General features: G+C 38.3%; 1 protein-coding gene across 1 annotated transcript; it reads right to left on the reverse strand.

Moving 5' to 3' along the window:
- Positions 1–430: 430 nt before the first annotated feature.
- bco2b (beta-carotene oxygenase 2b) lies at positions 431–10,009 on the reverse strand. The gene is made up of 11 exons (XM_030067520.1): positions 9,858–10,009; positions 9,553–9,764; positions 7,643–7,758; positions 6,662–6,764; positions 6,394–6,522; positions 6,020–6,180; positions 5,266–5,433; positions 4,683–4,817; positions 3,344–3,526; positions 1,583–1,693; positions 431–559 (listed from the first exon to the last, which is right to left on the reverse strand). The coding sequence occupies exons 1-11, from the start codon at positions 10,007–10,009 to the stop codon at positions 431–433; spliced, it is 1,599 nt and encodes a 532-aa protein (XP_029923380.1).
- Between the last annotated feature and the right edge of the window lie 1,738 nt (positions 10,010–11,747).

The following is an 11,747-nucleotide window of genomic DNA, read 5'->3' on the forward strand; positions in this document are numbered from 1 at the left end:
CTTTGAATCCTCGACTATACCGGTGTGGCTTGCAACCTACAATAGCACCAGCTTTCGCAAGCCTGCTCACAAATCTCAGCTGACTCTTAATTAAAATCTTCCTCCATGAAAAACTCATTTGGCTCAACTAAACCATACAGCTGGGACAGACTAAGTGCTTAACTCAGACTCCGGTACAGAATGTGGATAATGAGGAATATTTACTAACCTGAGATTATTAGAAAGAGACAGAGAGCACCTGGTTGTGTTCAAGTTGACCACTGAGACGGCTAACATTTTGGATCATTTTAACCTTTTTATCCATGAGCTATGTCAATATTTTTATCATTGGGCTATTTATTAACTTTTTTTTATCAAAAGGTTATGTGTTCTTTTAAATTATGAAATTACTGGTCTGCTTTTTAACCACTTTTTTATAATATACCCCAATCTACCCCTCTACATGTGCAGTGGCGTTGAACGTCCCATGGAAACCATAGGGAATGTTAACAGGCACCTCAGCCCTGCCCAGCTCCTGGAAGCTCTTGGCATCTAAAACCAGGAGGAATGCACTCTTGTCCTAGAAAGACAAAACAGGCAAAACACTTAAATAACCAAATATTCCACCTCCAAGAATATGTGAGGTCACCTCCAGGGGGCAGCATAGAGCACTAAAACTGTGCTACACAGAGTAAAATTTAGATTGGTCAATAGGGCTTTTCCAAAGAATCAGATCTGTAAATGATATATATATATATATATATATATATATATATATATATATATATATTTAAATCTGAAATTGGCATCATTTTACAACCATGGGATTCACCTTGGCTTATAATTAGAAATATTTGGGTCGTGTAACAATGACTGCAACAGTCCGGTTACTGGTAAATGTAGTGAACATGTTATAGCATTTTTCCCAACTGACTACCATATATTCTTCTCTCTTTTGTCCATCAGGACTGACCCTGATGGACAAAAGACTGTATTGCAAACCTCTCTCCTGTCTAACAGCAGACAATGTCTGTGGCTCAGACATTGTGGGCTGTAGAATAACTCTCAGATGTAGGATTTGTGTTGAAAGCATTTCTGCTTCTGAGAAAACTAATCAAGTTCCAGAAAGCAGCACTGATTAGCCTACCGTACTGCATCTGAACTGGAACATTATTCTTTGTTACAAGTACAAAAATGTATTCTAGTACAAAAACATAACTAAACAGACACATTACAAACACAAAAATAAAACAGAATAAAAAAAAATAAATAAAATGAAAAAAAAAAATTATAATGGTTACCCCGGACAGATTTTAAGAAGTCCAGAAGGTGAGATCATTGGGGTCAGTTCTAATTTAAATGAGAAATGTGGGTATAGCACTGAAAGATGTACATGTCAGGAAATCACCAAATTGATACGGAATTGATTGATTAATATGGAACTTCACAATCAAAATAAAAACTTTTATCTTTAAAGTTGAGAGTAAAATTGTGACCTGTAGTATTTAAGGAGTACAAGATAAAAGACTCCTTGTTAGAAGTTTTTTTTGTTTGTTTGTTTGCTTGTTTTTTTTACCAGGAGCTTCAAATAAACATGACAGACCTTATCTGGAGTAATGACCACGGACATGAGGACACCATCGTCTTCCTCAGTGGCATCAGGGGAGGGGATGAAGACTGGTTCAGAGGGATAAAAACCAGGTTCCTCCCACACCTTTGAGGAAAGAGTTACTCAGTGTTACAAATCAGTGGTTTTCAAAGTGAGGTTCGGGGACCGTCAGGGGTCCTTGAGGGACCAAGTGTAATTTCACTTGAATTGAATTCACTAGAATTTGTTACAATGCGGAAAATGTGTGAAGGATCACTTAAACATTTTCTTCTTGCTGGTTTAATCTCACCACGATTTGTCTGTATTCAAGTATGGTGTTAATTAACAATTCAGCCCTCTGAAACCTCAGGAAATTCATTTGATTTCTTTTACACAACAGGGGAACATGGGAAAAAGGCGATTAGCAAATTAGTAAGAGCTTATTGGAAGAAAAAAGAAAAGAAGAAAGAAAGAAAAATATTACCAGAAAAAAGTGAAAATCAGGAAAAATCTTTTCTAAAAACGTATAAGAACATTATGTACATACGATAAACTTTATTGTCCCACTCAGGGAAATTTGTCTTGGACTCATAAATGCCATAAATGCCTTGATACATACATAATACATGCCAAAAGATCACCATAATAAAAACACTATAAAAATTATTGCACAAGTCATGAATTATTTTAAAAAAGATATATTTTAATGTTTGATCAGCGATGGTAGATCATATTTCTTATGTTTATGGTTTAATCCTCCTATGCCTTTCACAAGCATCTTATACTGGAAAAAACACAAAACATCTCTTGTAGAATATGGCGCTGGTGGTGCAGCTGCCTGTCACATGCAGCGCAGTGTTTTACACAATCAGTGAATTAGTTGATTGGAGTAAAAAAAAAAACATCTCCTGTTGAACATCACTAAGACCAGAAAAATGGTCTTTGACTTCAGGAAAAAAAAAACCTGTCCTCATACAGGGGACTAAGGTCGAACAGGTTCCCTGCTACAAATACCTGGGACTGCAGTTGGACAATAAGCTGAACTGGAGTAATCACATGGAAGCAGTCTACAAAAAAGGCCAGAGCAGACTGTACTTTTAGAAGGCTACGCTTTTTTAACATCTGTAAACTGCTGCTGTGCTCCTTTTTTAACTCTGTTGTGGCCAGTGCTGTGTTTTTTGGTATGGTGTGTTGGTGGGAGGGTGCTCATACAGCTGATAGGAACAGACTAAATAAGCTGATCAGAAAAGCCGGGAACATCATTGGCATCACTCTGGAAGGGGTTGAACAGGTAGCTGGTGTGAGGATGCTTAGAAAGATGCATTCCATCATGAGCAACGACAGTCACCCACTCCATGCACTTGAGGTTTTTAGGAAGAGTACACACAGTGACAGGCTGATCCTGCCGAGATGCAAGACAGAGAGGTACAGGAAGTCTTTTCTGCCCGCGGCCATAAGGCTTTTTAATGACCAATAAGTTGTTCTACCTCACTAGAGGGTTTTTTTTTTTCTTTTTTTTCTTTTTTTTTTTTTTTTTTATTATTTGAATCTGTTCCATTTAATAGTTGTTTATTTAATTGTATATTTTATGGGTTGCTGTGTCTTTTTTGTGTCTGTCTGTGTGAATGCTGCTGCTGTGATATATCAATTTCCTTTATGGATTAATAAAGTATCTTGATCTTGATATAAATGTCACCATGGTAAAATATCTCACTGTTGCAATGCTAAAACAACTGGAAACATCTGTGTGGAAATGAGAAACTGAACTAGACCCACCATCATGTGTTTTCCTTCAAGGTCCATCTTGATCAGTGTGTCTCCTACCAGGTGTCTGAAGCCACAGCCATAGAAGTAGCGGTAAGGGCGTGTGTTGTACTTGGCATAGTTGATTTGAGGGAACTCTAGACCTCCATATTTGTAGAGATCCTCCCCATGGAGGTCTTCATGGGTGCAGTGCACCTGTATGGAGGGGAAGACAGGCTGTAAAGAGACTAAAAATTTTTTTATATCCCTCACAGAATGAAGAAATGATCAAAGCAATCTAAAAATGAAAAGTGACTCATGATCTACTTCTTCATTTCAGTCAAAAGACACAAGCTATGTCCCCAGAACACACAGTAAGGAGTTTTGGACCCAGTTATATGATTTCATAATTTTCATGGTCACCTTTTGCCTTTTCTGGAACTCTAAAGAACCCGTTTCTTTCTACATCAGTTCCTTTGGAGATGTCTGAGTAGGTTTTCAGCCACCCAGTTCATGGTCATCCAGATAGAGTTGAATCGAGGTCAACTGGACTGTTTTGTAGATTCTTGAAGACATTTCACTTCTCATCCAAAAGACTTGCTCAGTTCATGACTGGACCTCAGAACTGAAGAAGATTCTTGGATGACATGTGAAATGTCTTCAGCAATCTACAAAACAGTCCAGTTGACTTTGATTCAACTGTAAGTGAATTCCTTTGGAGAAGACTGACAAGCTGTGCCAGGTAGCTCACTGTGTTTTATGTGGACATACAAGTCGCACGGGTGTTTCAGCTGACATAGGGGTGAGTAGATAATTGTGCATAGAGCATGAAGAAGAATAGAGAATATGGTGGCATCGAACACAATTACCATACTTCAAAAAAGCATCACATAGACATGTATGATTGAAAAGTATGAAATATCATGAATTACATTATAGTCAAAAGTAAAAAAAACAAACAAAAAAAAACATAACATACTAAAAAAATAAAGTACACCTGTGAAATTACTGGGACATTATAAAATAAAAATGTGCACATATTGAATGTATTAAATGTAAACAATGTGATTTGACAGCTTGTATAATGTGAAAAATGTGCATCACATAACCCATTGACAGACCTATAAAACGGCAAAAGGTCATAACTCATGATACATGACAGATGATCCAGTCTGTACATCTTATCTTTTAATCAACCAAAGTCTTAGGTTGCCTTCTCTGCTTTTAGGCAGTCAGTCATTTGTAAGGGAAGATGTCTTTTTCCCTCAAGAACTGGACTAACAACTGAGGCCTATTGCTGCTGTTCGCAGCCTCCTTGATACACAGAGTATTTTTCCCGCTATGCATTGATTGATGATTTATGGCTGCCTACCTCATTGGCAATCTTAACAGCAGTGGCTGTGCTGTTGGGCCGGGTGTTCAGGTTCTGATCACAGGGTGTGTCATCGTTCACATTGAGTGGCAGGACAAAACGCCTCGGGAACATTTTGCACATTTTGTTGTACACCTGATGTCAATAAAACACAGCATTTCAGCCTTAGCCCAATCAAACCAACTGTTGTTCAATTGTATGAGCAGCTACTAATCAAAATCTCCACTTGAAGTATAGCATGGTTTTGAAGTCACCCAGCAGCTGATTGTTATGTATTTTTGGCTGCATACAGGTAAATAATATTTACCTGTACTTGAAAGAAAGATGGCAATAAAATTGTGTGTTTTGTATCCACACTCAATCTATTCACATGGCTGCATAGACTGAATTAATCAGTTATCTACATATGTAGATAGAAAGGATATGCTGTATCTGTAGCTTAAACTATGCTAGGCAACTTTGCATGGCAGCAAGGACCAAGCTCCACTGAACAGCCAGGTGCTTGCTTTTTTTTTTTTTTTTACAATGGAAGTGTCAATAAAGTTATTCAATTGGTTCCTCAAAGATGAAGGGCTTTACTGACCTCGTTAAGTGCTTCTCCAGACTTGCGAAGGTTCTGAATCATGTAGTTATTAATGGTCTCGCCATTGTCTGAAGCACACAGATCCATTATCAAGAAGTTGCCCTCCTCATAGGCATTGATCTGGTGGAAGGTTGTCATTGGCTTGGCACGGTACTTGGTTGCACTTACCTGGGACAGACCATAGAAGAGAAGGACATGAGCCAGTTTCATAAACATGGTAAAAAGATACAATAGTTGTTTGCACAATAGTCCTTTTCTTTAAACCAAAGTCTGTTGAAGGGTCCAGAAATTTATGAAAGGCATAGCCATAGACTAGCACCGAACTGAACAGAATGCTTGCTGCCCTGATTCTCTGGTGTGAGGTTCAGGTCTGAAGTAGGCCAGAGTGGGTGCATTTTGGCCTTGTTCAGGCTACCAGTCCAAATCCATTTTTTGTGTATCCAGATTGTGTCCAGATTGATTTTAGAAAGTCTGGACATCTGCAAATCAGATGCAAACCACATCCGGAGCGAAGGAACTGCATTAGAGTGCCTGAACAGAATCTATGCTACTACTAGTAGAGTGGTTTGGAGGATAACAGAAAACAACAGTCCATGGACAGACCCTGCTACCACAGTAGCCCATGAAGATGGGTTGGTGATGTATGGACACTGACCTGCTGACTTGTAAATAACAGTGTGGACAGTCTGTCGTAAAGATCTGATTTGAGAAACAAAACTGCAGTCTGAACAAGGCCTTTGTGCCAGAGTCTCACCTTCCCTGTCTGTTTGTGAATCACATAGAAGATAGTGTCAAGGTTGGAATCCCAGTAGACACCATCACTGATGGACGTCCCTCTCAGTCTGCCTGTCACGATTTTCAACAGGTCCAGCTTGATGGGAATTTCAATGAACACCAGATAGTTCTCTGTCATCGCTGTAATGGGATGAGGCAATCAAATTAATTTCAATTCCAAAACCTGAATGAATACTCCAATTGTCTACCATATTATGACAGTTACATTATTATTATGGGGGAAAATCATTACAAACCATAATTTTGTAAAATACAAAGGTAGAGTGAATAAGGCTCATATGAGAAGGCTCCAAAGTCAAAGCTTTGATTATGGGAGAAAGGTGTTTTGCTCACCAAAGCTGTGGTAGTAGGAGGGTCTGGTCCTCTCTATTGAGGGAATAGTGCAGAGCACTGTGGCTCCCTCCAGGGTTTCTGTGGGTTTCTTCTTTGTTGGAGGCACTTTGATGATGTTGTAGAACGCTCCTGCCAGCACAGATACAATTTGTAATGGTCATCAGGCTCATACAGACTAGCATTTGTTTTACTGCACACTTAGTTGCTAATAAAGAGGTGCTGAAATTCACTGCCTTATAATCAGATAGTCTGAACCATTTTATTATACCTTTAATAGTGTAGGAATTCCCCATGTTGTACGTTGTACCATCAGGGTCAGTGTGAGGGTGTGCGGTGCTTCCGTTCACAGCAACAAATTTGCTCCAGTCCACCTGATTGGAACAAATACAGTATCAGGATCAGTGCAAAGAAAAGACTTAACTTGGCTTGTTAGTAAAAGTAATTTCTATCTTGCACTTAATGTAACCGGTAATCACTACAAGAAAGAACATTAAGGAGCAGCTTCCCAGACAGATGTTTAATTAAAACAGGGCTAGGCCTTAATTCAGAAAAGTTAATCATGGCCTTAAAAAGTGGCTTTCCAAAACACATTAACTTCACATTAGTTACCTCTGGACTATGGAGTCATTGATTAAATTTAATGTGATAAATCCACCAGGTCCATGTGTTTCTTGGTATGAGTGACACCTTTGATGAGAACTGATCATTGCTTTGGTCTTTTGCACTCAGGGTAATGTTAACAAATTTTTTGGTCATTTTCTTGTAAAATTTTTTTGTTAACTAATGTCTTGTTAATTTAATTTATTTCAGGTCATTTCTTTCTTATTAGCTCAACACCCTTTCCCCCATGCTCCCCACCCCCATCTTTTCTAGATCCAATCCAGGTTTTATGAGCAACACTGACTTTTCAAATTAAACCTTGGTTTACTTCAGGACTGATTGTTGACCTAGAAATCCGATCATTTAAATCTCGATATAGATAAATCTATTTCAATCCATGAAGTGGAAAGTGAATTAATGAATTATTCCCTCAGTCCCTGTCTGGGAAACTGCCCCCAAGTGTTGCATTGAACAAAGTGTAGTACTCATTGGACATTAGCTTTCAAGCATACTTTTTAAAGTCATACTGCAATTATATAGGACTTTCCCTAGCTGTCCTGTATATAACAGCACCAGGTCAGTAAAGCCAACTGCTGTCATTCACACTGTTGGTGCAGCTAAATTTCTGTGTCTGCATAATTATCTGTACCTTTTTCATGGTCTCGAGTGTCTCAGGGTCCACCCTGTACATGAAGTTGGACTCTGTGCAAGCATAATAATCCCCCTTGTAGGTCACAAGGCTCACGCTGGCATTATCTGAGTTTCCTGCAGGAACAGAAGGGCTCACTGAGTTAATTACACAACACAGCACAAGCACACCATCATCATAAGATGTAATGTTTCCTCTCTCCTGCACTTCAGTCGCTTCTATAAATGTAAAAGTAAACAGTGAAGCTGCATCACACTTACTCTGAGTGAAATATCCAAATCCAAGATGCCAGTGTCTTATGGCTGCAGCATTATGTCAGACTGAAAATATATAGATGTCTTGTGCATCATTTTATACACATTTGGAGTCTCTGGAAAGCTTGTGATCACCAGAATCTAAAATAATGTTCTGTGGCTTTGAAGAATACAGAAGAGCATTAGGGCCACAATTTTTTTTAACTGAGCTTTGAGATTAATCTCTAAACTGTGAGTTTTAAGTCAGCATCCTGAGGAAAAAGTCACAATCTCAAAATTATTTAAGTATTACTGGACAGCTTCAGGGCCACACAGAAATTTGAAAAAACAGATTTCGGATATTAATCTCAGAATTGTGAGATAAATGTCTGAATTCTGATTTCAATGTCAGAAGTCTCACTTTTTTTCAGAATTCAGACTTTTTCTCTGAATTTGGACTTGTTTTGTTGTTGACTTGTTTTTTTTTTTTTTTTTTTAATAATTCTAACTTTAATCTTATTAACTTCAATTTAAGAATTCTGGTTTTATTGTCATAATTCTGATTCTAGTCTCACAATGAGCTAAATAGAGATTAAAATGATATCTAACCCTAATGATATTTAATGTGATTTGAACATTAAAAAGTGGGCGTGGATCATAGCTTTGTGCTGCTAAACGTAGGAGATTGATTGACAGGTGGATGTCACCATATATTTGGTTGAACCTGGTTGGTTCCTTCCTGCGTAAGCATGTGGCATATATATTTTTTACAGGAATAAAAAAATATAATTTCATAAAAGAATACAAAGTTTTTAGATGTTTTTGGTATACATTGTTAAGTAGATGCTGAATCTAAGTAGATGCTGAATATGAGCTGCTGAATAAAAAGGATTTTTCACATCATTTCAATTTTATTTTTTTATTTATTTTTTTTTTTAAAGTGCGGCCCTAATTCTCTTCCTTAGTACAAAGCTTGACTGCACAACAATGACAAGACATTATGACAAAACCACCAATACGACTGGCAGGTTGATAATATTGATTCCTCTGTGACCTTCAAATTTACAAACTTTTATCAGTTGGGGTCAATTTTACCCCAGGAATTGAAACCCCCAGAAAATGATTATACCAAATATCCCTTTAAATAAAACATAACCCCCACCACACCTTACCCCACCCCCTTATACTTAAAAGTTCTTGTGCAACACATATTTTTCCCTTCCAAATGTCACATGACCAGGACTGGTTCTCCCATGACTACAGCTGTGGTCATGTTCGATGAAGACCCTAAAGCAGTTTTTTGATTATAAATGATTGTAAATGATTGATTATAATTGGCATGTTATAGTTCCTTAGTGTCATCCAAAACAACTAAAACAAATGTGTGTAAAATGTTGATATTTTATTTATGTTAAATGATATATGTTTTTATGTCTTATACAGCTAAAACAGCCTGAGGTCAAATTGACCCCAAAGAAACACTGATACGTACAAAATGTGTTCAGCATGTTGAAAAAATATCATCGTGAATTTCATGTTTACTCAGGTCAGTAAATATGAAGCAAAAAAAGATGTTAATCATGTATTTAGAGACATTAAACATTTAACGGGATCAGACTGACCCCAAAGAGAATAGGAGGGTTAAGAGGTGTGATAAGATATTGATGAGATACTCACGTGGTATTTCAAATCTGGACAGGAAGCGCTGGAAGAAGTTTTTGCAGGGGTCCGGCATGGCAACAGTCCCATACTCTGACACCATGATTCGGTTGTTCTCCTTGTTGTACAGGTAGCAGTCGCTGCACAGGAAGCGACTCTTGTAAGTCACCTGACCTTTGGAAATTTTGAACTGGTGCAGGAGAGCCATACCGTCAAACCAGTGATTGAACCTGAGGGAGCGTGGAGGAGAGAACAGCGGGGAGTTAGCTTTATGCTCTCGAAGCTGAAATTCCTCAGCGGTTCAAGATGTTCCTCGTACTCACTTGTCGTTCCCAATCTCAAACTTTCCAGGACCGTTTCTCAAGAAGCTTCCATTGATCCACTCTGGGATTTGGCCGGTGACTTTGGTGCTAATGGCCTGGGGCGTTTCCTCCACTGAGGTCACAATGTTCTCAATGGAAGGCAGATCATGCATATCTGTGTTGTGGGTGATGTTATCGTTAAGGAACACGGGTCAGACTTTGTTAAACTGTCAGTAATACAAATGAAAGTTCTCCAACATCAAAGTAAAAGAGAGTACAAGTACAAGAGAGAGAATGCATGAGGAAAATGTGTAAGATATTTGGGATGTTTGCTTTAGGAATTTGGCAATATAGTGCTACCTTGTTTGATTTCAAGATTCATTATTTTAAGTTCAGATCAAAATTAATAAGTTGTGAAATAAGTGTAACTGCCTTGCTGGTAGAATTGGATGTTTACCTGGCGTGTTGGTTGGCTTCGGTGAGATGTCAGTCATGGTTGTGGCTTTTTGGCCCTTGAGAATGTGGAGGAGGCAAAGGCTTCTTGCCGTTCCTGCAATGCTGCTGGCTCAGCAAGAGTGGGACTTTTATACAGTGTGTCTGACAATGACACCCCTTACACACAAGCAGGAAGGGGAGGGGGGCATATAGACAGACAAAGACACTTTTATGCTTGAATAAGCGTGTACAGAACAGAGGTCGTGTGTGATCAAAACCGTCTGTAACACAAGTGGAAACTTATCAAAAGAATCACTTTATCTAATCAGCAAGTGACAAAAGTCTTGACTTTGAGCATAAATTGACACTGTGACGGCAGCCCGTCAGCTTTTTTTTTTTTCCAGCACATTTTTATTCAGAAGATCAGTTGCTCGTAGACTTGTGTTTTTTCCGCTCAACATGCAGCTTGGTGAAGATAAAATGCTGCTAAGATTATGTGGTGAACTGGAAAAGGAATTTCCCAGTCGTCATTTTTTTTTTTTTTTTGTGGCCTACTTCCAGAATAACATGAAAATTTTCCTGTTGGTTTGGAATTTCCTTTAGAAATTTTCTTTGATCGGGAATTTCCTGTTGGTGTGGTGTGGAGCATACATCAAAAATATCTCCTCATCACACCATAAAGTTGACTTACTTATCCACCTGTCAATCAATATTACCCACAGATGCGAGAGTTGAGTGACTGTCTTTCTGATGTAATGTGCAGGGTGTCTCTCTGCCTAGCACCCAATGCATTCTGAGAGAGACTCTGGTATCCTGTGACCATGAATAAGAAAAAATAGGTAAAAATGGTGAACGATCTCCAGCTGTGATGCCAAAAAGACCTGATCTCGGCCTCAGCTGGGTTTTGGGCTTAGTATGCCATAGCCCTGTTCAGGTCTTGGATGTGGGTTTTCAGTTTTCTCAAAATCTGACATCTGACAGCAATGTTTCAAGTGTAGACAGTGCTTTAAGAGAAGGTACATAGTAAAAGATGAGCGGTTTCTAAATTCTAAAAGTTGAAATGTGCAACATGGCCATTCTAGCCTTGATCAGTTGAACCATGTTTAATCTAACCACAGTAAACATCACTTTACTATTAGTAAAATCAGGAAACTCTCATGCTTGAGGGTGGCATGTGAAAAAAAGAAAAATGTTTTTGTAAGATGAATTAAAAAAAAAAAAATATTTACGAAAAATGCTAACAACTCATATTTGCATGATGCCTTTATGTGCACAGTACAATTTATCTACATGTATTTTAGTTTTATTGCAACTAAAAGCGGACCATATACTGATCTGAATGTTTATTTGACACGATCCTGAACTGCTGTTAAGTGTAGGGAAGTAAGTGGCAATGGCGTCCGTGACAAATCAGAGAAGAAATTTGGAATCTGTGCGTGAGATTTGCAGGATTTTGATCAATTTGCTAAAAACAGA

The sequence above is a fragment of the Myripristis murdjan genome, chromosome 13, assembly GCF_902150065.1.
Source record: "Myripristis murdjan chromosome 13, fMyrMur1.1, whole genome shotgun sequence".
NCBI lineage: Eukaryota > Metazoa > Chordata > Actinopteri > Holocentriformes > Holocentridae > Myripristis > Myripristis murdjan.